This window comes from Aspergillus affinis (assembly GCF_023601865.1).
Source record: "Aspergillus affinis strain CMG 70 chromosome Unknown NODE_22_length_351263_cov_86_343593, whole genome shotgun sequence".
NCBI classification, from domain to species: Eukaryota; Fungi; Ascomycota; class Eurotiomycetes; order Eurotiales; family Aspergillaceae; genus Aspergillus; species Aspergillus affinis.
In genome coordinates, this window is record NW_026515803.1 from 228372 (window position 1) to 248061 (window position 19690).

Genomic DNA, 19690 nt, shown 5'->3' on the forward strand with positions numbered 1-19690 from the left:
TCCAAACACCGAGGCTCTTTTCAAATCCTCCTTTACTCTTTTCCGAGCTACGCGGGTGTGCACCTCGGAAAGGCAAGGTGCATAGTTTACTATCGACCTCGCCACGACTGGCCACAGGTTAAAATTCTTGCGATGCATGTGGGACTGTGTGATATTGAGATGGGGGAATTCCACTTTTTTCACAATAATGATAAGTTTTCAACCGTGGAGCAGATACACCAGGAGTATCTCGCCATGCTCCAGGGCCTGGAAGATAACGGTGAGGACCTTGAAGATGAGGCCACCGGGGATGCAGGTAAAAAGTCCCTGCATCCCAGGAACCGTTGCAGCACGGACTTTCTCCATGCATCCCATAAAGTGGACGGCAACAACCAAGCTGTATGTGCAGAATTTGCCTATCGAGCCCAGTAACTCACAACTACGTCAACTCTTCTCCCCCGAATTCCGGTCTCTAGGGCCTCTAGAGATCCTCCCAACGAAAAGCGGAAGGTTATGCTCCCTTTTGATTTTACAGCTGCTTACACTTGGGCTAGTATGAAGAAAAGATTCTTCATCTTCAAATCGCCAAGCAAGGCCCTTGATTTCGCTGAGAGTTATGACACCCAAATCTTCGAAGAGAAATTTTGAAAATGGGATTCGAGGACATTAGGACGGAGGGAGGTAACCGGGCGAAAAGAGAAAACGCGTGGAAAGAGAAACTGAAAAGACAAAAAATCCACACCCATGAGCGCTGGTCTTTATATGCTCTATCGTCCTGTAGGTACTCAAGCAAGATTCGGGCTCAGGGGTTTTAGAAACGTGGGAGAGGCTAGTGGGAGAAGAAAAAGTTGTTTACCCATTGTGGAGGCAAAGAGCGCCCAGCTTTCTGTGCTCATTGCCTTGTCTTCTGTTCTCCAAAATATGTTTTTTCTCTCAGCCATGCATCGTTTTATTCTCTTCTCGACTTCTCTTTCTGCCTGGAGATCCGACTGCGTTTTCTCAATGACTGGATAGTCGAGGAACGTCAACTTTTATTGTGGTCACCGGTACCTACAATAGTTCTACATTAGGGAACTACTGTCTGTGTACGATATTGGACTTCAAATATTATACTATACAGGATGGGATTTCACTGGCCGGAAACAAGTAACATGAAACAATTGTCACATTTATATCTATCATCTATAGCACCAAAACCGAGATCGAAACAATAAGCAGCACTCCAGATACCTCTAATCATATCAAGAATCACTACTCTCACTCACAAGTCCGTAGGAGCCTCACTGCAACAAATTCGCCACTCCAATACGCACCGGTCAGAGTTCCCAGCGCAACAAAAGGCGCTGTATGCTCCCCGGCCAGCCAGATATGACGCTCGGGCTGTCCGTGTCGGAGGGCTTGGATCCCCTCTTCCAGCTTGTACTCCGACTTCTGCTTCTTCTGCTTCTCCTCCACGCCAATCGTAAAATTCATGTACGAGCCATTTCCGGCGAGCTTGTCATTCTGCCAGTTCGTCGTGGGAACGGATTCCGGATGACAATCTGAGTCAGTGGCTCGGTAGTTCGGAAGGCGGCTGTAATACAGTTGAAAGAAATCATTGATGATCTGGAAGTATTCCGCAGAGGTGGGATCGTGTGGCGCGATGAGCGGCATCAACTTGGCCGCGCAGGACCCGTACAGCTGGAAAAGAAGGGTCGGTTGGGTGTTGTCTGCGCCGAAGACCTCGCTCGAGGCGAGGGAGAGAACTTCAATGTCCCAGGAGTCCGGGCTCGATTGCATGGTGTACTCGGGTGAGGAAGTGCGCGAAGGATTCCAGGCTTGGCTGTCCTGGCGAAGCGGATGACGCGTCCCAGAATGCAGAGGGGAAGCGGATGTACACTTTCTCCAAGCTGCTGTACGTGGCTTCTGAGATGGCTCGGGTGATTTGAGGAGCCAGGGGTGGGTTGAATTCGATACTGTGGTTGTTGAGTGCTCCTAGTGGTACTGTCACCACTATTTCGTCGAATTCAAAGGTATGAGCATCCTTCGTTTGCACAAACACTCGGTGGTCTTTGTCTGGAGAATTGGTAATCGTCGTGACGGCTGTGTTGAAGTGCATTGTTGCCTTTTGGAGAGCCGTGTTCGCAACGCGGTCCAGGATTTTCCCGTGGGTGTTGACGAACAGATTGTCTGCGAATCCGATTAGCATGGGTCCACACATCATTGAAGGTCAGTCAGTTCCAGGATCAATCATTACATACCGCCACCCAAGCATTCCTCCAACCACATATACTTCATACTTTGTCGCTCCCAGGAATCACCAATGAATCCTCCCCACATCGCAGCCATGTCCATAACGAGCGTCGAATCTGTGTCGCACAGACCCATATTCTGAACCTGATCAGCAAAGAAGTCCTTCAGGGTGTAATATGACGGGATGTGGGAATTTTTATCATTGCTGTACTTGAAAGCTTTGTCGACAAGGTCCTAGACCGTGTCTAGGGCCCAGGCAACCTTCTCCGGATCGACCTCCTGGCCACTCCTTCCAAAGATGAAAGGAGTGTCTTCCATTCCGCAAAGCACAGCTCCGGTCTCTTTGGCTAGGGCTATGATCAGATTGGTAGATGTTCCGTGAATCCAGTTGGGGCCCCTGTTTTCTCCAAATGACAAAAGTCAGTCTTTATGCCCCCAGGATAGATTGCGACGGGGCGGGAATACACTCACATGTCTACTGGATGGCCCAGCAAGTCGGTCTGGTGGACCTGTGAAGAGAGAGTTCAGTTAGCACTGCTTTTTGACTCAGAGGCCAGTGTTGCATTAGGTATACATACCCTTCCTCCAATCCGATCGCGCGCTTCAAGGATCGTCACCTCGAGTCCCTGCGCGAGTAGAATGTCTGCGCATCGCAGGCCCGCGAACCCGACACCGACAATGCCAACATGTCGAGCTTTCTTAGTTTGCGAAGAGCCTGCCTGGCTGGAGAGAAAGGTCTGGGTAGATGGTAGGAGATTCCCTGAGTTTTCCTCGAGATCCTGTGACATGCGCGATACTTGATGGGGATCGAGATAGCTCTCGTGGGTGAGTCTTAAGCTCCATGGTATGTTTTTACTTTTGCTGTGTTGTTTAATAGAATTGTTTTTGTCGTATACAAGGATATTGTTGAAGATAGGAATATGCTACTCATGATGGACGGGCGAGTCTCTCGAGATTTATACTTGTGTATTCCTTTGTTCTAGCGGCGATACAGAGAGTTGAGCTCTACAAAAGGATACTTCACGGGACCCGTCCGTTGGGATACAAAGAACTGTCCGGGCGCTTAAGTGTTGAAATCCAGTCCTGTTCAAGTGTGTCCATTGAAGACTCGGATGCTTTCCCTCTTCCCGGTATAGGTGCTTTTGAGGGCCTAGGTAGGTTAACGGCTCTGATGATGGAAACTCTTCGAGCGAGAAATTTGAACAATCAACCCATAGTCATGTCACAAGATAGCTATGGTGCGCACCAGTTACCAAAGTTTGAATGTCATTTCTTTTTGCCTTCGCTGCTTGTGAAGACTCTCGTCCCAAGTCATTTTTGCTCCATGTCCGAGACAGACGTCTTCAAGTCTGCATGCGATGGGCATGAGTTGCACAATTTAGAAAAGAAAATGTGGCAGAGCCGAGAAGCAGCGTCTTCAACCAAATCTCTCTAGTTCCAGATCTGTTATATCGTCTCAAGGTCGCCCATAATGCTACAGCCCCGCTGTAGTCAAGATTACGGGAATGACTATGCCATTTAGTCAAGAATCAAGTGATTCGGCTCAAAGCAAAGCGATAGAAGCATCCCTGATTTCATCAAAAGGACAATCTCTATCACTTGGCTTAATACAAGATAAGGGACCAAGACAGCCACCAGGTATCGGGATATTGGTTATGGCCACAGCCTTCCTCTAGACTTGTGATTCCCCGGCTGTTTCCTCGGTCTTCTTTTTGTTTCTTTTTTCTTCCTTTCTCCTATTCCTCCTTAGCGGTTCATCGGCACAAAGAGGGAAAACATATCCTTGCTCCTTCCACGCTACTCCACCTTATTAACATATTCTTTGTCTCGCAAAGCTAAGTATCTTCCTCCTAATCTTGGTGTAAAATAAATCAATCATTATAGCTCCAATTCAAGCATCATTGTGAGAATCCGACCCAACCTCAAGATTTAATGATCTAAGAAGGTGGAGAAGATGGCATTCTATCTATGCCGGCAATGATTCTTAACGATGGCACAATTCATCCATGTCTTCCTGATTTACAAACGGACTTGAAATGTTCGAATCTACAAATTTAGCCCAGGTTACCCCCTCAAGTTAAGGCTGGACTAGTACGAAGGATAGGCTCTATACATCAACATCCTGCTTTGTATGACGGACAGAACAACCCCAACATCAAGATTGAATAATTTATAACCATTCTTGACATTACAGAGACCCATTTCATTACTGTCCTTTAATTCATTTACGCCTATGTGGGAGTAACAGAATTCAGCGGCACCAATGGTTCCTGAAGGGACCGGTCTTTGATATATATCATCGAGCATAGAGCTGTCGTAAAACTATGATGGCTCTCATGATCCGAACTTTGAGATCACCTCCTCAATTTACCCTGGATAAACGCTCCTATAATGCAATAATATTGAAACGGAAGACACAGATGGCTTTTATTACCGTGCTATAGATGATAGCACCGACATGCCTCCCTTCTCGCATTCTCACGCCAAATGGTCACTGTTTTTTGTTCATTGCTTATTAAATCAAAAAAGCACAAAACATATATCAACTAGCATCATTGGTCTAGTGGTAGAATTCGTCGTTGCCATCGACGAGGCCCGTGTTCGATTCACGGATGATGCATTTATTTTTATTTTTTCGTCGGCATGGCTTCCGCTGAAGTTTTCTCCCCTCTGCCGATAGACCAAATCAAAAACATTGCTCCATTGGTATTGTTTATGATCGGAAATCTTTTGGCCATGATTACCCCGCAGAGGCAGCTATTTTGTAACAGTGTGTATGCTCTATTCTGGCCACAGCCCTATTAAATAAAGAACGTATACAATATCTACGCGTGATAATATTCAATCGATAGTATAAGAAGAAAAATGGCCTGGAGCCAACGAGATAATTCCTTGAGAATTCTAAACAGACTAACTGATTTGTAGGAGATCCTGAAATTCAGCAGCGAACTGTCTGATATAACAGATGTCAGAGCAACATTGGCTGATTATCTCTTTGAGATACATCTAGAGCAAGGAGGTCTAAATCCCAAGAACCAATTCTGCAGAGGGCCTAGAAACCCTCCGTCGTTTCTGAATTTCAACTATTAGTGGCGGCAGGGCTTTTGACTGGGGAAACGTACTTTTTTTGCCGGCTCAACATCATCGGTGCTGTAATACTTGTGGGCTGTAATGGACACCTTGCTTCCATCCATAAGTCTGGAGGCCAGCCTGAAAAGAAAAGGCACCGGAATAGGTTCGGAATCACGCCAGTAATCTAGCCACGAGCTCGTCCCATGACTGCTATACAGATCCACAAATAAGTCCCGAATCAGTGCCGATTCCGCCGTGTTCTGATAGATATATCCGATCACTTCCGGACCTGTGCGAGGATATCCGCCCCGTCCAGCGGGTTGGCTTCTTTCGACAATAACGTCGATAGAAGCGTTTTGAAACTTGGTGTCTAGCAGTCTGTCCCCTAAGACATGGGCCTTGGCTAGGTTCAGGTACTCCATAGGTTCGTTCTGTTTACCTATCACCGGCGCAATTATCACCAGTGTGCCGCAGTAGAGCCAACCTAAGTTATGAATATAATTTTTTTTTTCCTAAAAAAAAACTAAAAAAAACTACTTAGACAAGGAAAGACACATTCAAAAGAAAGGATTCCATATCAACACACTATACCCAACCCAAAACCCAAGCCAACCCCAGATCAAATGGTATCCTGCTTGTTCGGCTCACACAAATTATAACTATTGTACGCCGCCATGCCCAACACACACGTCCCTAACCACCACTCTCCACATCCATTCCTCACCCGGCCTCCATTCCACTCGCACTTCTCGCGAATCGCCTGCAACGGCGTCGAACACAACGAATTGACAAACGACGACGAATCGTCCTCCCAGAGCTGATGACACTCGTCCGCCGCGTCATCGTCAAACACATACCCCGCGAAATAATGGTTATTCTCCACCGGGTCGCGCTGTGTCCAGGAATCCGACGGCGCCGACCGGATCGACGACTTGTAGTCCCCGCCGCGGCAGTACTCGTCGATTCCTTCTTCGAGGTTGGCTTGCAGGATCAGCTTGTCGGCATCACTGGATCCGTGGGTTTCGAAGCAGGCGATTTCCTCCGTCGGGGATGGGGAGACGGTGGGTGTGGACGATGCGGTTGTTGATGTTGGGGGAAGGGTGGATATCGTGGAGCTATCGCCTTGACAGATGGTCATTGAGAGGCCGGAGATCTTGGGACCGAAGGGGATGGGTTTGGTGATGGTGGCAACTTTGTAGCTGGAGCAGAGAACCACGGCGTTGTCGTGGGTTTGCGTGATGGGGGTTTGTATGGTGGATGGGGATGAGGTGGGGGATGAAGTGGTGCTCAGGGTGCTGCCGGTGCTGCCGGTGGAAGAGTCGGTGGATTGAGCAGTGGTGGATAGGTATGGGTTTCCGGACACCTAAGATACAGTCACTTGTGGTCTGGGCGTGCAAACTTCGGCCGAGGTGGAGGTGGATGTGGAAGCCGTAGTGGAAGAGGGCGTGCTCGTCGGTGAAGACACGGTAGTTGAAGACATGGTGGTTGAAGTCGGAGTCGACGTCGAAGACTGAGAACTGGTGCTGCTGGAAGAATCCTCAGAGGAAGTCTCAGTCGGTCTGGTATCCGATGCCGTCTGTTCAGGTTCAGGATCGTCATCCGGTGTAGGCTCGGCCGTCGGAGCACCGTCCTCGATGGTAACAGTTGGCCACTCAGGGTCCGGAGGAGGATAGATACCATTGACGGTGCCTATAGTGCAGGTTGTCAGTACAGATTAGAGATCTTAATTGATCAGGTGCGTACCCATTCCCCACAGAACCACGATTCCTCCACACCAATCACAGTTATAAATCACGGGAACCTTGGTCTTGTGGCCGTCTCTGGTGGTCGTGAGAATGGTGTTGCCGGTGATGCCGGGCAGAGTGTGCACCGTTTCGAGGGACACCGATTGCGAAGTGATGGTCGAGAGGTGTTCGGTGGTCTTCGAGGGAGAGTCGGTGGTGGCCTGGGTCGTGGCTTTGGAAGTGGATTTATCTGATGTTTGTGTTGATTCTGTCGAGGATCTGGTGCTGGTCGAGCTGGAGGTGGTTGAATCCGACCCCGATGTGGTAGATGTAGGGCTAGTCACGGCGGTCGATTCTGTCGACGCAGTCGAAATCAAAGACTTCGATGTCACGGCTCCAGACCCGGTGGATGTCGATGCGATAGAGTCGGGAGAAGAGACGGCAGCTGTGGAACCAGTTGATGCAGACGATATCAGTGACGTAGAAGTGGGAGGTCCAGAGTCAGTAGGGCTAGATGCAGTAAAATCAGGAACAGCGGTGCTAAACTCAGAAGGAGTGACAGGTTCACTGGTAACGGCCGTAGATTCAGTCGATGCAGACGGAATCAGTGATTTGGAAGTGACACCGTCGGAGGGAATCACCGGAACCGAAGTAGTCTGGCCATCATCTGTCGACACAGATGAAGATGGCACTGAGAAGACGTCTGCCGGGCCAGTGATTGTAGAATCAAGGGCAGTAGTAGTCAAATCGCTCAGAGTCACCGGTCCCGAACCAGTCGGGCTTACGGCTGACGACGACGGCGTAGAGCAATTGCCCGAGCAAGACACGGCCCATGAACTAGAATGAGGGAAAGCCTGGGCAGGTGCCAGGAGGAGAGAGCCGAGTCCGACGACCCAGATGGCGTGCATAGTGCTATATCTTTAACGAGAGTTGCTACAGCGTTAAAGAGAGTGATATGTGACTTGATTTCGAGAATGGATGACCCCCGCGTTATATCCCCGGGGTACAACACTTTCAATCCATAATCTCGTTAGTATGACATGGGACTGTTTGACATTGATCAGAATGACAGATCCTTTGTTGCGTAAACGAATGCGACAGGTACAATACAAGACAAGCACTGCCGTCTCTTTTGCGCTGATCCTGTTCCTTATGATTGGTGTGGGGTCCATCTTTGCCCTATCGGATTAATCTTATAGAATCTTGTCTGTTGGGTAAAAGAAGGCTGGCCTTGCGTTAAAATCTAAATCCTGCGCTCCACTGCGGACTGCGGCTGAGCCTCTGATGTTAGCAGTTAGGGCTAACGATAGCCTCTGACACCAACATCCGGATTCCCTTTCGCCCCTGATTATCGACTGTTTAATATGAGCCCTGACGATGAAAACTTGGCTCTGATACACCGTACACAATCTCAGTGAAATAAGATCAGTTATCAATGCAGTTACTGCCATGATTGGGCGAGCTGAGATGATCCTAATCTCCATCTTCACTGCTGGGCTGACTGACGTAGACTACTCCATACTCCGCAAGGCCTCCACGTTTAAGGCGTCGCTATTGGAACCACTTTTACTGCATTGGCGTTATAGTTGGCTTGTGGGAATATATAAAAATGTCACTCTGATTGAAGCTCGGAGTTACCCACCGGAGAAAGGCCATCGGTTGTTTCGTCTCCTTTGAGTCAGGGTGTTTGAGCACAATCATGCAAGTAGTATATTGGCTTAATGAGAGCCTGCAAACTACTGAGAAATTTGTCTATATAACATTTATGGCTTAACTAGTCTCTTCTGAGACATTTCAACTACATTCCAGCTTTTTGGTAGATTTGTGCTACTCCGTACGGAGTAGAAAGGGCAGTTTTAGAATCGACACGATGTGTTCGAAGTTGGTTTAGCTCAAGATGAAGGACCTAATTTCGTATTAGGGTCTAAAACAGCGTATTATATGTTAATAAACTCAATTCCAAACACCATCACACATTTAGGGGACAGACTGAGGTTTACAATTTAAAGTTGCATTCCTACAACATCACGCCTGGAAAGTTTTCAATGGATCCTCGCACATTACTCACGAGACTTTTGATCAGATCTCTCGAGTACGAGTCAATGCACTGAAGCTTAATGTAATAATTACGTTTCAACGCATAATTCGCATTAAATGATAGATTGGGAAGTAGTATTAAACTTATCTGTTGTGACAATCTATGAAAAAGATGACTAATCGCCAGATGGGGTCATCATACGATGTTTCTCTTCCCTCTTTTTACTCTCTCCTCCCCCTCTCTCCCTTCTTCTTCTTTTTTTTCAACCTGACACTCTCTCCCTTTCTCGTTATTCTTCCATCTCACATGCGTCAAATAAACCCCGACACACGCAGCATGTGGACAAGCACGAGCAAATGTTATCATCTACCGAACCATTCGGAATCGGAACTTCAGCGATCCGCGGATTCCGCAGTGGAACTCAAACTGAACAATTAGACTCGACCAGGCGCAAATGACCGAGCCGTTGAGGGAAGTCGGCGATAAAAAAAAACCATAACAATGGAATAATGTGGACCGGTCCGGAAATCTACGATTCTGCGCCGGCGCGTGATTGTCGAATTTCTTTCAGACTAGGCCTACAATTCCCGATCCTTTTTCGCCCGTGTGACCCTTACGGACCCGGGGCATTGCTCCCCGTGAACCTGGACCTAGAACGACAGTCTAGCTGTTTGAAGCCGCCGATTTCTTCCAGTGGAGCAGGGGATGACTCAGTGAGATGGAAATAGTATGGAAACTTCGTGGACCGAACTCCTTTGTCTCTGGACGGACCGGGTCCTTCCATGCCCTCAATGTTCCGAGACCGCAGGTGAAAGTGTATGAGGTCATCATGTGTTCAGGACCGATTCTCCCGACAGAAACAATTTTTGTTTCTACCTTCCTATGTCTATAATGCTCTTCAAGATTTCCGTCGCATTTTGATCATTGAATTGCACGACACAATGAAGGTCGTCTCCGCAGTGCCTCGCAGTGCACTATTACTACGGTCGACTCGTTCCCGCCCTGTTTGTCTGCAGAAAGCCCGCGCCGCCAGGTCCTTTGCAACTCAGGTACAGCATTCCACTGCCATCCCCGAATCCGATGCGAAAAAGGAACGAGTCGTGATCCTCGGATCCGGCTGGGGCGGCTACTCACTGTCGCGAAAACTTGCCGCTCAATCGTTCGCGCCCGTCGTCATCTCCCCGCGCTCATACTTCGTCTTCACGCCGCTACTGACGGACGCCGCAGGGGGGTCGTTGGATTTCTCGAACATCGTGGAGCCTGTGCGCGATCCGCATGCCCAGGTCGATTTCATCCAGGCGGCCGCGCGCAGTGTCGACTTCCAGAAGAAGACGGTGCTCTGCGAAGCGACGGTCGTGAAGAGCGGCGTGACGGAGTCGCCGCGCACGCACGAGAATGAGCGCGAGGTCGAGGAGGGGCCTGAGACAACTAAACACCAGCCCATGCAAGGCGCACGGGACTGGGAGAAGGGCGAGATGTTCGAGGTGCCGTACGATAAACTGGTGGTTGCTGTCGGCGCCGTCAGCAAGACCTTTGACACACCCGGAGTGCGGCACAACGCTATGTTTTTCAAGGATATCGGCGATGCGCGGCGTGTCAAGCGTCGCGTGCGAGAGTGCTTTGAGCTGGCCGTTTTGCCGACCACGAGCCCCGAGATGAGGCAGTGGTTGTTGCATTTCGCCATCGTGGGCGCGGGCCCCACCGGCACCGAGCTGGCGGCGTCTCTACGCGACTTCATTTATAAGGATTTGGTTCGGCTGTATCCAGGTCTCCAGGGCATCCCACGCATCACGCTGTATGACGTGGCACCGAAGGTGCTGTCGATGTTCGACGAGTCACTGTCGCGGTATGCCATGGAGACGATGAAGAAGGAGGGTATTGATATCAAGACGTCGCATCATGTGCAGAGCTTGCGATGGGGTGTCCCCGGCGCCGAGCCGCCGTACCCGATGGATCCGAAGCGGTGTCTGACCCTGACTACGGAGGAGGAGGGTCAAGTAGGCGTGGGTATGTGCGTGTGGGTAACGGGCAACGCGATGAACAAGTTCGTGCGCAAGTCGATGCAAGACCTTGAGACGTTTCCCCATGGGTCGGCCATCATCAAGGATGGATCTTCATCATCCGATACCCAAACGTGGCGCATCAAGAAAGCCCCTAAAGTCGGCGCACTGCTGGTAGATGGGCACCTACGTGTGCAGCTCGAGGGCGAGGACGGCACGACGGCCGTCCTGCAAGACGTGTTCGCGCTCGGGGATAACGCGATGCCCGAGACGGGCGCGCCGCCAGCTACAGCCCAGGCGACATTTCAGGAAGCCAAGTGGTTGGCAGCGCGGTTGAACAAGGGCGATTTCCAGCAGAGCGCGCCGTTCTCGTTCCACAACATGGGCACTATGGCGTATATCGGCGATGCCAAGGCGTTGATGCAGCTACCGCAAGAGAACAATAGCAAGTTACTGCCAGGCCACTTGACGGGGCGCATGGCGTGGATGGTGTGGAATTCGGCATATTTGACGATGAGCATCAGCTGGCGGAATAAGCTGCGGGTGGCATTCCGGTGGTTGTTGAATAACATTTTTGGCCGCGATGTGTCGAGGTATTAGATGTATAGATGTAGATACTCTCAATTAATTGTTTTTAATATTGTATATTAATCATGATTGCTGTAGGCTTAGGTGTCCTTCGGAGGATGATAATCCCGACGCCAACCGTAAAGATTCCAATCCTTTGTCGTTGGGCCTCCCACCTTCTTTTCCTTCCATCATCCCAGCCAAGCCACCATGGCTTCTCACCCTAGTAGGCCCCCCATTCTATTTTCGAGCTCCTACTAACATCGCCAGCCCCCACGCTCCGTCGAAGTTGTATTTTTTGTCGCACGCGTAAGATCCGCTGCTCAGGGGGCCACATCTGCGCCGCTTGTCGCGAGCGTAACATCGACTGTGTCTACAGCCCCGAGGCTCGTAAGGGCCGTCCTCGCCGTAAAATCCGACATGACTCGTCTGCCAGCCCTGCGGCCGAGCAGACGACGCCATCCCCAGGTATCACGACAGAGACTGCTTCATCTCAGACCACGCTCGGCGAGGACCTCGCGCAGCGGTTCGATGCCTACTTCATCACCAATCCGGGGTCGCAATCCAATTTGTTTCAGAATTCCATCGCCTCGTTCTATCGGCGATCTGGGCCCGCTCCGGCCGGCCCACCACGACGACTCAGTTATGACGGGCTGCTGTCTTTGATGAGCCATGAGATGGTGGAGATGTTACTGCTGCTCCTAGGGCATTTGGGATGCGAGAGACCGGAGTCGGTGACGAACCGCAATGCCTTTATTACCGGGTTGGCGGCAGACACAAGCGCGTCGATGTTCGAGCCGTCACAGCATGAGAATCCGCTACCGGCGCTGGGATCGCAACGCATCCTTCAACTTGTTGATTTGTGGTATTCCATGCATCCGTTGTCGGCGCTCGTGTCCAAGACGCTTCTCATCAATCGCATCAAAGATGGCACGATAGACGAGGCCCTCCTCGGCTTTATCCTCGCGGATGCAAGCGAGTTTTACCGCGCCCGTGTGTCCAGTCACGATGCTATTGACCCGGAAGTCCTCTTCCAATGGGCCACCACGCAGATCCAAAGTTGCCCTGCCCTTCCCTCACTCTCTACCTCACAGTCCCTCATTCTGATGGCCTGGCGCGACCTCTGCTTCGGCCGCGCCCGCCGCGCCACCTGTCTGGTCGGATACGCCTGTCGCAACCTCTCGCGCCTATACGAGCAATGGCAGCGACACGAGCGCAAAGACAGTCGCAAACTGAACGGTGTCGCCATCAGCGACGTCGAGCTCGAGATTCTGCAGAACATCTACTGGCTCTGTCTCTCCACCACCACCTGGGCCTTTATGCAAATCGATCAGCCCTTCTCGCTGTTTGTTCCGGACGAAACGCCCGCTTTCCCTTGCGTCAACGAGGCCTCGTCGGCTCTCCTTCACCTCGACCGAGCGTCGGATCACATATCCACTTTGCCTGCGCAGACGGCCGCCCTGCGCACGCTCTGGCCTCTCAGCCAGATCAGCAGCACGGTCGGACACATTTACACGCTGTATTTGAACGCGCCGAAAGACTTAGCCGAATCAACCACCACGCCGTGGCAAACGAGACATATTTATCAGCTGCACCGGCTGCTTCAGTCGCGGGTGGATTTCTCGACCCTGGCGCGTGAAATCCGCGGGATCCTCATGCAGGCGATCCGGGCTGTCGAGACGGAGGTCCGAACCGGCGCGTCGCGGTCTCAGTTGCTGGTCGCTTACCACACTATTGTCATTCATATGTTGTTTCCGCCGGGGGCAGGTCCACCTGATGGATACGCGAATGAGAATGAGAATGACAATGGGAACGTAACAGATGCATTCTGGCATTCCGTGCAGGCGATCTTGAGTGTTCAGGGCATCGAGAGAGAAGACAGCTCTTCCTCTTCGATTTTTGCGCCCCCGACAGACTCAGTGTCCATAGCGCCGTTCCTGTCCCTCGCCTTGGATACATGCACTCGCGCCTTGACCCATCTTTATCATCATCATCATCACCACGCATCCGCCGACACCACCACTGCCAACCAACCCACAAACCAAACCCAACTCCTCCTTGACTACACAACCCACCTGCACTCCGCCTGTCAGCGAGAACTCACATCCGCCTCCGCCTCATCCTATCCCATCCTCCGGGCCGCCAAGAAGCGCCTCAAAGACATATCCCTCGCCCTGCAGAGTCTCGGATCACCGCCATCGCTACCAGAACTGGATCTGGAATTCCCCGGGATGGGCTGGACGCCTGAGGGTCTTCCCTCTTCTTCCTCGGGAGGGGCACCAGGAGATGGCGGTGGTGTTAATCTAGACATTGGAGATGTAGCCGTAAATGTAGGGACAGACACAGCTGGGCTCTGGCAGGGCCTGGAGATCATGAATCCGGGGTTCTTTGGGGATGTGCCGGTCGATGCGACTGGGTTGTTGGGTTTTCCGGGGTTGATGGCGGGAGGGAAGGATGTAAATTTCGATCTGGATTTTGATTTGGCGGGTTTATAATAAGGTGTTGATTGGTTAGGAGGAGGGAGGAGATGATGTTGCTAGAATTAATTGTTTTGTTCATATTACCGTGAACTGCCCTATTCTATCTATCCGACAACAATCCGACGACCGAAATGGTTCAATGCCATGACATGGAAACAAATAGCTAAACCGAAGCATCGCATCGCATCGCGTAACCCAGAAAAGAAGACAACAACAAAGAGTCAGAAAACAACCAGCACCCCTAAACCCAAAACCCAAAACCTTGGAAAAACCAAATCAAGCCGTCAAACTAACCACCCTCCCCACAAACTCTCCCCCCTCCACCACCTTCTGGAACATCCACCCCCCAACATCCCTCCTCGAGATGGTATACCCAACCGCAGCGTCCTCATCAACACCAAAGCGAATCTTCGCCGTCCCGACGGCCTCGCCCGATGTCAACAAACTCGGTCTAATGATCGTATAGCCGCGCAGCACGGGCTCGCGCTTGGTCATCTCCTCGCGAATCTTCTCCTCCATCACGCGCTTATCCTCGTGCGGCACCTTCAGCACCCAGTGATACAGCGGGATCATGGCGATCGGGATATCCCGCTTCGTCGCGATGCCGGTGGTGCTGACGACGGTGAGGTAGGGTTTCTTCGCGGTGGACCCGGACCCTGACTGTAGGGCGCGACACGCGTCTAACACACCGCGCACGGCATCCTGACAGATAGTCGGGTTATCGAGGGTCGGGCGGAGCGGGTTATCGAAGCGCGGGGTGCCGCCGACGCCGGAGACGATGAAGTCGACGAGGTCATATCCTTGCGGTAATCCGTCTCCCTTCAGGTTCAGGTTCAGGCGCTCATCATCATCATTGTTGTCCGGGTGGCTGGCAGACTCTGATGACGAAGACTTGACGATCAGCGTCCGTCGCACGGCATCGGCGTCGTCGATCGAACCGTGAATGACGGCGAGATTGGCGGTGGGGACGGTGACGTTGTTTTGGTGGAGAAGGTCGTGGAGTTTGGAGGGAGATCGGACCACTTTTTTTTTTTTTTTTTGGTTAGTCTTTTTAAAAATTCTTAATTCTTAATTCTTAATTCTTATTTTGCTTGACTATTTCTTGTCTTTTCGTATTGGATTGACATTGGAATTGGACCAAGACGAAAGTGAGAAGGGAGAAGGCTGGGGTGACGTACGGGCAGAACAACGATAGCCGGCCTGCAGGGCGGGAATGAGACAGTTCAGCGTGCAGCCGCCGGTGGCTCCGAAAAAAGCGATGGATTTGGGTTGAGTCATTTTGCTTTAATTCTGAATGATCGATGAGTTGTTCAGATAGTGATCGATGAGTATGCTGTGAACGATAACAATAATAATTCAACTGATGATCTGAATTCCTTTATACTCTCGCGGACGAGGCTCTCAGGAAGGAAGTCTCCGTGGGCCGGCGGAGACTTTCTTGGCAAGGCTCCGTGCTTCGTTGGAATCACCCGATCAGTTCGTTGGTGATGGTCGTATCCCCTCGTCCGGTGCCAAGACGCACTTGGGACAAAATAATTATTCTGCCATCTTAAATCAACGCGTACCTTAGACGTGTTGATACCGGATATACAGTAATTATTCGATTTTATAAGTTTGTATAATTATCGATATAAAGTAATATCTTTAAAAATAAATGGTACAATTATTTATTACATTTGTATACAAACTTAGTGGTATTGTATAATCCATCTACTAATTAGGAAGTCATATTGAAGTAGGCGGTAACCTAGTTAGCCAATAAAAACTATATAGCTTTCTTACACGAGGGGATAGAGTACACTGCGGAGTACGTGTTACCTAGACAGTAGAGCTAGGAATCATGTGTATGTACAATTGCATAATGTCAGAAAGTAATTCCGACGGAAATACATCTGTCCCTGTCGGTGGGAATTGCTTGTTTGGTGGAGCGCTGTGCAGGACTAGATCGGGCAATTACTCGGTGTCACCACGGAGGAATTGTCCACGTTTATGCCGAATGGGCATGTTAATGTACTCCTAATGGGATGAATGTTTCTGACGGATTTCACATTAATTAATGGCGAATCCATAATAATTATGAAAAACGCTCGGATGCGTGGCGGCGGCACGTGCCCTGCAATCTGCGCGGTGGAGCGAGTCATACGAGTCACGCTGGATTGATCTTAATGAATTGGATTTCAATTGAAGTGAAGTGAACTGTGGATGTACTGAGAGAGAAAGTAATCTGCATTCTTGCCGTGATTTTATTTTATCTAATTGATCTTTATTTTTCAATGATTATCGGTTCTATAAAGAGAAATGAAGGATCGATTATGTCAGATCCATACAATCCCGGTCGGTTCGCAAAACCTTCACCCAGCATCTATGATCCTTACTCCGGACTCAGGACTCAGGACTCAAGACTCCGTGTGCTCCATGCACGGTAGGACAGACACGGCACTACGAAATATAATCTGTTCAAAATGAACAGGATACTCTGTACGCCGTAAGGACAGTCGTACTCGTAGCCGCCCGTCCTGCGCGTTCGCCCCTGCGGTGGACCCTTCTCAGCACTAACCATGGCTCAGCCCCAGGGGTTTCATGATGATCTTTTCTTAGTCGACCCTGACCCTAATTCCCTAGTCCGACAAGTAAGATGCTGCCTATCCCCCCTGACGTCCAGTCTGGACTCCCACTAATTGACACTTTCCCCCAGATCCGTGTCCTGTCGACTGTCGTTTCATCCTCTCTTTCTCTCTCTCTCTCTCTTTCTCTGTCCCCTCCTCCTCTCCCTCCGTGACCTCGATCTCGCGACCTTCCGACCTTTTGTCCCTCCTTCCGTCCCTCCCGGTCATGGACGCTGGCTTCCGTCCGTCATGAAATTCTTCAACCTTGTCGCGGGCGCGCTCGCCGCCCTCGTCCCCGTCGCCCAGGCCGTCAACTTCATCGCCGCCGACTCGCTCATCCAATGCGGCGAAAACACCAAACTCTCCGTCACTAAATTCTCCGTCCTCTTCACTCCCAATAATAAAACCCTCGAGGTCGGTTTCGAAGGTTCCACCGCCATCTCCGGAAAGGTGGACATGCAAGTCGACCTGATCGTCTACGGTTACAAGGCCCTGACCGAGCATCTCGACCCGTGCAGCAGTTCGGACCTCAAGGGTCTCTGTCCCATGAGTCCCGGTGAATTGGACCTGAAATCCGCCAAAATCTCTGTCAGCAAGGATGTCCTGGGCAAGATCCCCTCCATCGCGTTCAACGTGCCCGATCTGGATGCTCGCGTGCGCATCACCGTCAACGATAAGAAGTCCGGGAATAGCATCGCCTGCGTCGAGACCCAATTGTCCAACAGCAAGTCAGTCTACCAGATCGGTGTCTCCTGGACCGTCGCCGTCATCACTGGATTGGGTATCCTCATGTCCGCCGTCTACTCCGTGCTGGGCCACTCGCAGACCGCCACCCACGTCGCCTTTAGTTCCATCTCCTTCCTGACCTTCATGCAGGCCCAGGCCATGGTCGGCATGATGTCCGTCCACATGCCGCCCATCGTGCAGGCCTGGACTCAGAATTTCCAATGGAGTATGGGCATTATCCACCTGGAGAGTTTGCAGACGCTCTGCACCTGGTTCCAGCGCGCCACCGGCGGCACGCCCACGTCGCTGCTCTCCGACCTCTCCCATACCTCGGTCATCGTGCAAAAGCGCTCGCACATCCTCTCCCGGGCGGTCGGCAGCCTGATGCGCCGTGCCGACGAAGGCACCGGGCAGGTCACCGTGCGCGGCATCGAGCGCGTGGGATTCCGCGCCTCCATCGAGCCCAGCAACGTCTTCATGACGGGCTATTTCTTCTACTACTTCATCGTCGTCGTCATCCTCGTCTGCGCCCTGCTGACCAAACTCGTGTGGAAGCTTCTCAGCAAGAAACGGCACCTGCCCGTACAGCTGACCGCCGGCTGGACCACGCTGACCCGCGGCACGCTCTTTCGTCTGATGTTCGTCGGCTACACGCAGATGTGCGTGCTCTGCCTGTGGGAGCTGACGCACCAAGACTCCGGCGCCGAGATGGCGCTCGCCATCTCCATGTGGCTGCTCACCTCGCTCGCCCTGGGCTGGGCCACGTTCAAGATCTTCCAGCGCGCTAAGCGATCCATTAGCATGCACAACAGCCCCGCCTACACGCTTTACTCGGACCCGACGTGCTTCAACAACTGGGGGTTCCTGTACATTAACTACCGCGCCACGGCCTACTACTTCATCGTGCCCATGCTCATCTACACCATCATCAAGGGCATGGTGATCGCCTTCGGACAATCCGCACCCGTCGCCCAGACCGCAGTAATCCTCGTACTCGAAGCCATCATGCTGATCGGAGTCAGCGTGATCCGACCATTCATGGACAAGGGGACCAACGTCTATGGGATCGCGTCAGCGGCCATCAACTTCGTCAACTCGGTCTTCCTACTCATCTTCTCGGACGTGTTCAAGCAACCCGCGCTAATGACCGGTATCATGGGTGTCATATTCTTCGTCTACAACGCCGTCTTCGCCATCGTCATCCTGATCTGGATCATACTGGGCGTGTACCACGCCATTCGCCTAAAGGAGCCCGACTCGCGCTACCAGCCCATCAACGACGACCGGAACTCCTTCATGCGCTCCGGCGACCAGATGACCACGGAACTCGACGCCCTGGGCAAGAGCGCCCGCGGCGACCTGCGCTTCCAGTCCCTGGGCGACGGCGACGACTGGAGCCCTGCGCGCGAGAAGGCCGGCTGGAACAACGATCCGTACAACCACAGCAACCACAGCAACCACAGCAACTATAGCAGCAGCAGCCCGCACACGATGGCGGGGGCGCGATCACAGACCGATATCGTGGATCTCTCGGTGCCGTTGGTCCCGAGTGGTCATAATCAATACCATGACGGGCGGTACCAGCAGCCGCAGTCACCATATCAAGCACAACAACCGCAACGGATGTTTTAATTGACTTGATTTCTTTATTGGATTGCATTGCATTGTACATATTTTAAAACTGGGTTGCGTCTTGGTGTCATTCTTTACACTACTTTCCTTTTTTCTTCTCTTTCTTGTTGATATTTATCTTGTAGCATAGAATTGTTTTTTTGGACCTTTTATCTATCTTCGGAGTATGTATTATGGATTTAATGCTTTTGATGATTATTGATCTTGACTACCTGCAAGTACTTATTGCCCACTACCTAGCTAGCATGGGGTGCGAGGTGTGTGGCTGTAGCTATTTAATTATTCCAACCCAGCTGAATCACATTCTATAGGACCTTGTTTTTCTTGTCTCTCTCTTTTTCTTCTTTCAATTCCGGCCTGCCACCGATAATTCCGAATAACAATTTATAACCACTCGACCTCGGCTAAGCCATTCCATCGCGTCGAGGATCTAATCCCCAGGGAAGGAGGTCATAGATGGGAATCAGTTCTCTAATCGAACAAAAGTCCGGCTTTAGCAGTGCGCCGACGACTCGATGCCCTTTCGTGGCCTCCGTGGCAATGTCCGCCTGTTCCATTTCTCGCGCCTGCCCTAATTCACCTTTCTAGACCAGTGTCTCGGCAATGTTTCTAGCAGTCAAAAGTGCGGCTGGGT

General features: G+C 51.2%; 5 protein-coding genes across 5 annotated transcripts; 2 read left to right on the top strand and 3 right to left on the bottom strand.

Moving 5' to 3' along the window:
- Positions 1 to 198: 198 nt before the first annotated feature.
- KD926_004781 (flavin monoamine oxidase family protein) lies at positions 199 to 2999 on the bottom strand (the record flags this gene model as incomplete). The annotated part of the gene is made up of 7 exons (XM_053098176.1): positions 199 to 395; positions 1245 to 1801; positions 1857 to 2148; positions 2220 to 2373; positions 2452 to 2608; positions 2683 to 2720; positions 2790 to 2999. 7 exons carry the CDS (start codon positions 2997 to 2999, stop codon positions 199 to 201), a joined length of 1605 nt encoding a protein of 534 aa, XP_052957971.1.
- Positions 3000 to 5121: 2122 nt separating this feature from the next.
- On the bottom strand, positions 5122 to 7915 carry KD926_004782 (uncharacterized protein; the record flags this gene model as incomplete). The annotated part of the gene is made up of 5 exons (XM_053098177.1): positions 5122 to 5160; positions 5334 to 5722; positions 5971 to 6646; positions 6749 to 6972; positions 7027 to 7915. The coding sequence occupies 5 exons, from the start codon at positions 7913 to 7915 to the stop codon at positions 5122 to 5124; spliced, it is 2217 nt and encodes a 738-aa protein (XP_052957972.1).
- A 2071-nt stretch (positions 7916 to 9986) lies between these two features.
- Positions 9987 to 14107, top strand: KD926_004783 (putative pyridine nucleotide-disulfide oxidoreductase; the record flags this gene model as incomplete). The annotated part of the gene is made up of 3 exons (XM_053098178.1): positions 9987 to 11638; positions 11718 to 11921; positions 11992 to 14107. 3 exons carry the CDS (start codon positions 9987 to 9989, stop codon positions 14105 to 14107), a joined length of 3972 nt encoding a protein of 1323 aa, XP_052957973.1.
- A 261-nt stretch (positions 14108 to 14368) lies between these two features.
- Positions 14369 to 15370, bottom strand: KD926_004784 (uncharacterized protein; the record flags this gene model as incomplete). Its single annotated transcript, XM_053098179.1, has 2 exons — positions 14369 to 15114; positions 15271 to 15370. 2 exons carry the CDS (start codon positions 15368 to 15370, stop codon positions 14369 to 14371), a joined length of 846 nt encoding a protein of 281 aa, XP_052957974.1.
- A 1577-nt stretch (positions 15371 to 16947) lies between these two features.
- KD926_004785 (transient receptor potential ion channel family protein) lies at positions 16948 to 19056 on the top strand (the record flags this gene model as incomplete). Its single annotated transcript, XM_053098180.1, has 1 exon — positions 16948 to 19056. One exon carries the CDS (start codon positions 16948 to 16950, stop codon positions 19054 to 19056), a length of 2109 nt encoding a protein of 702 aa, XP_052957975.1.
- Between the last annotated feature and the right edge of the window lie 634 nt (positions 19057 to 19690).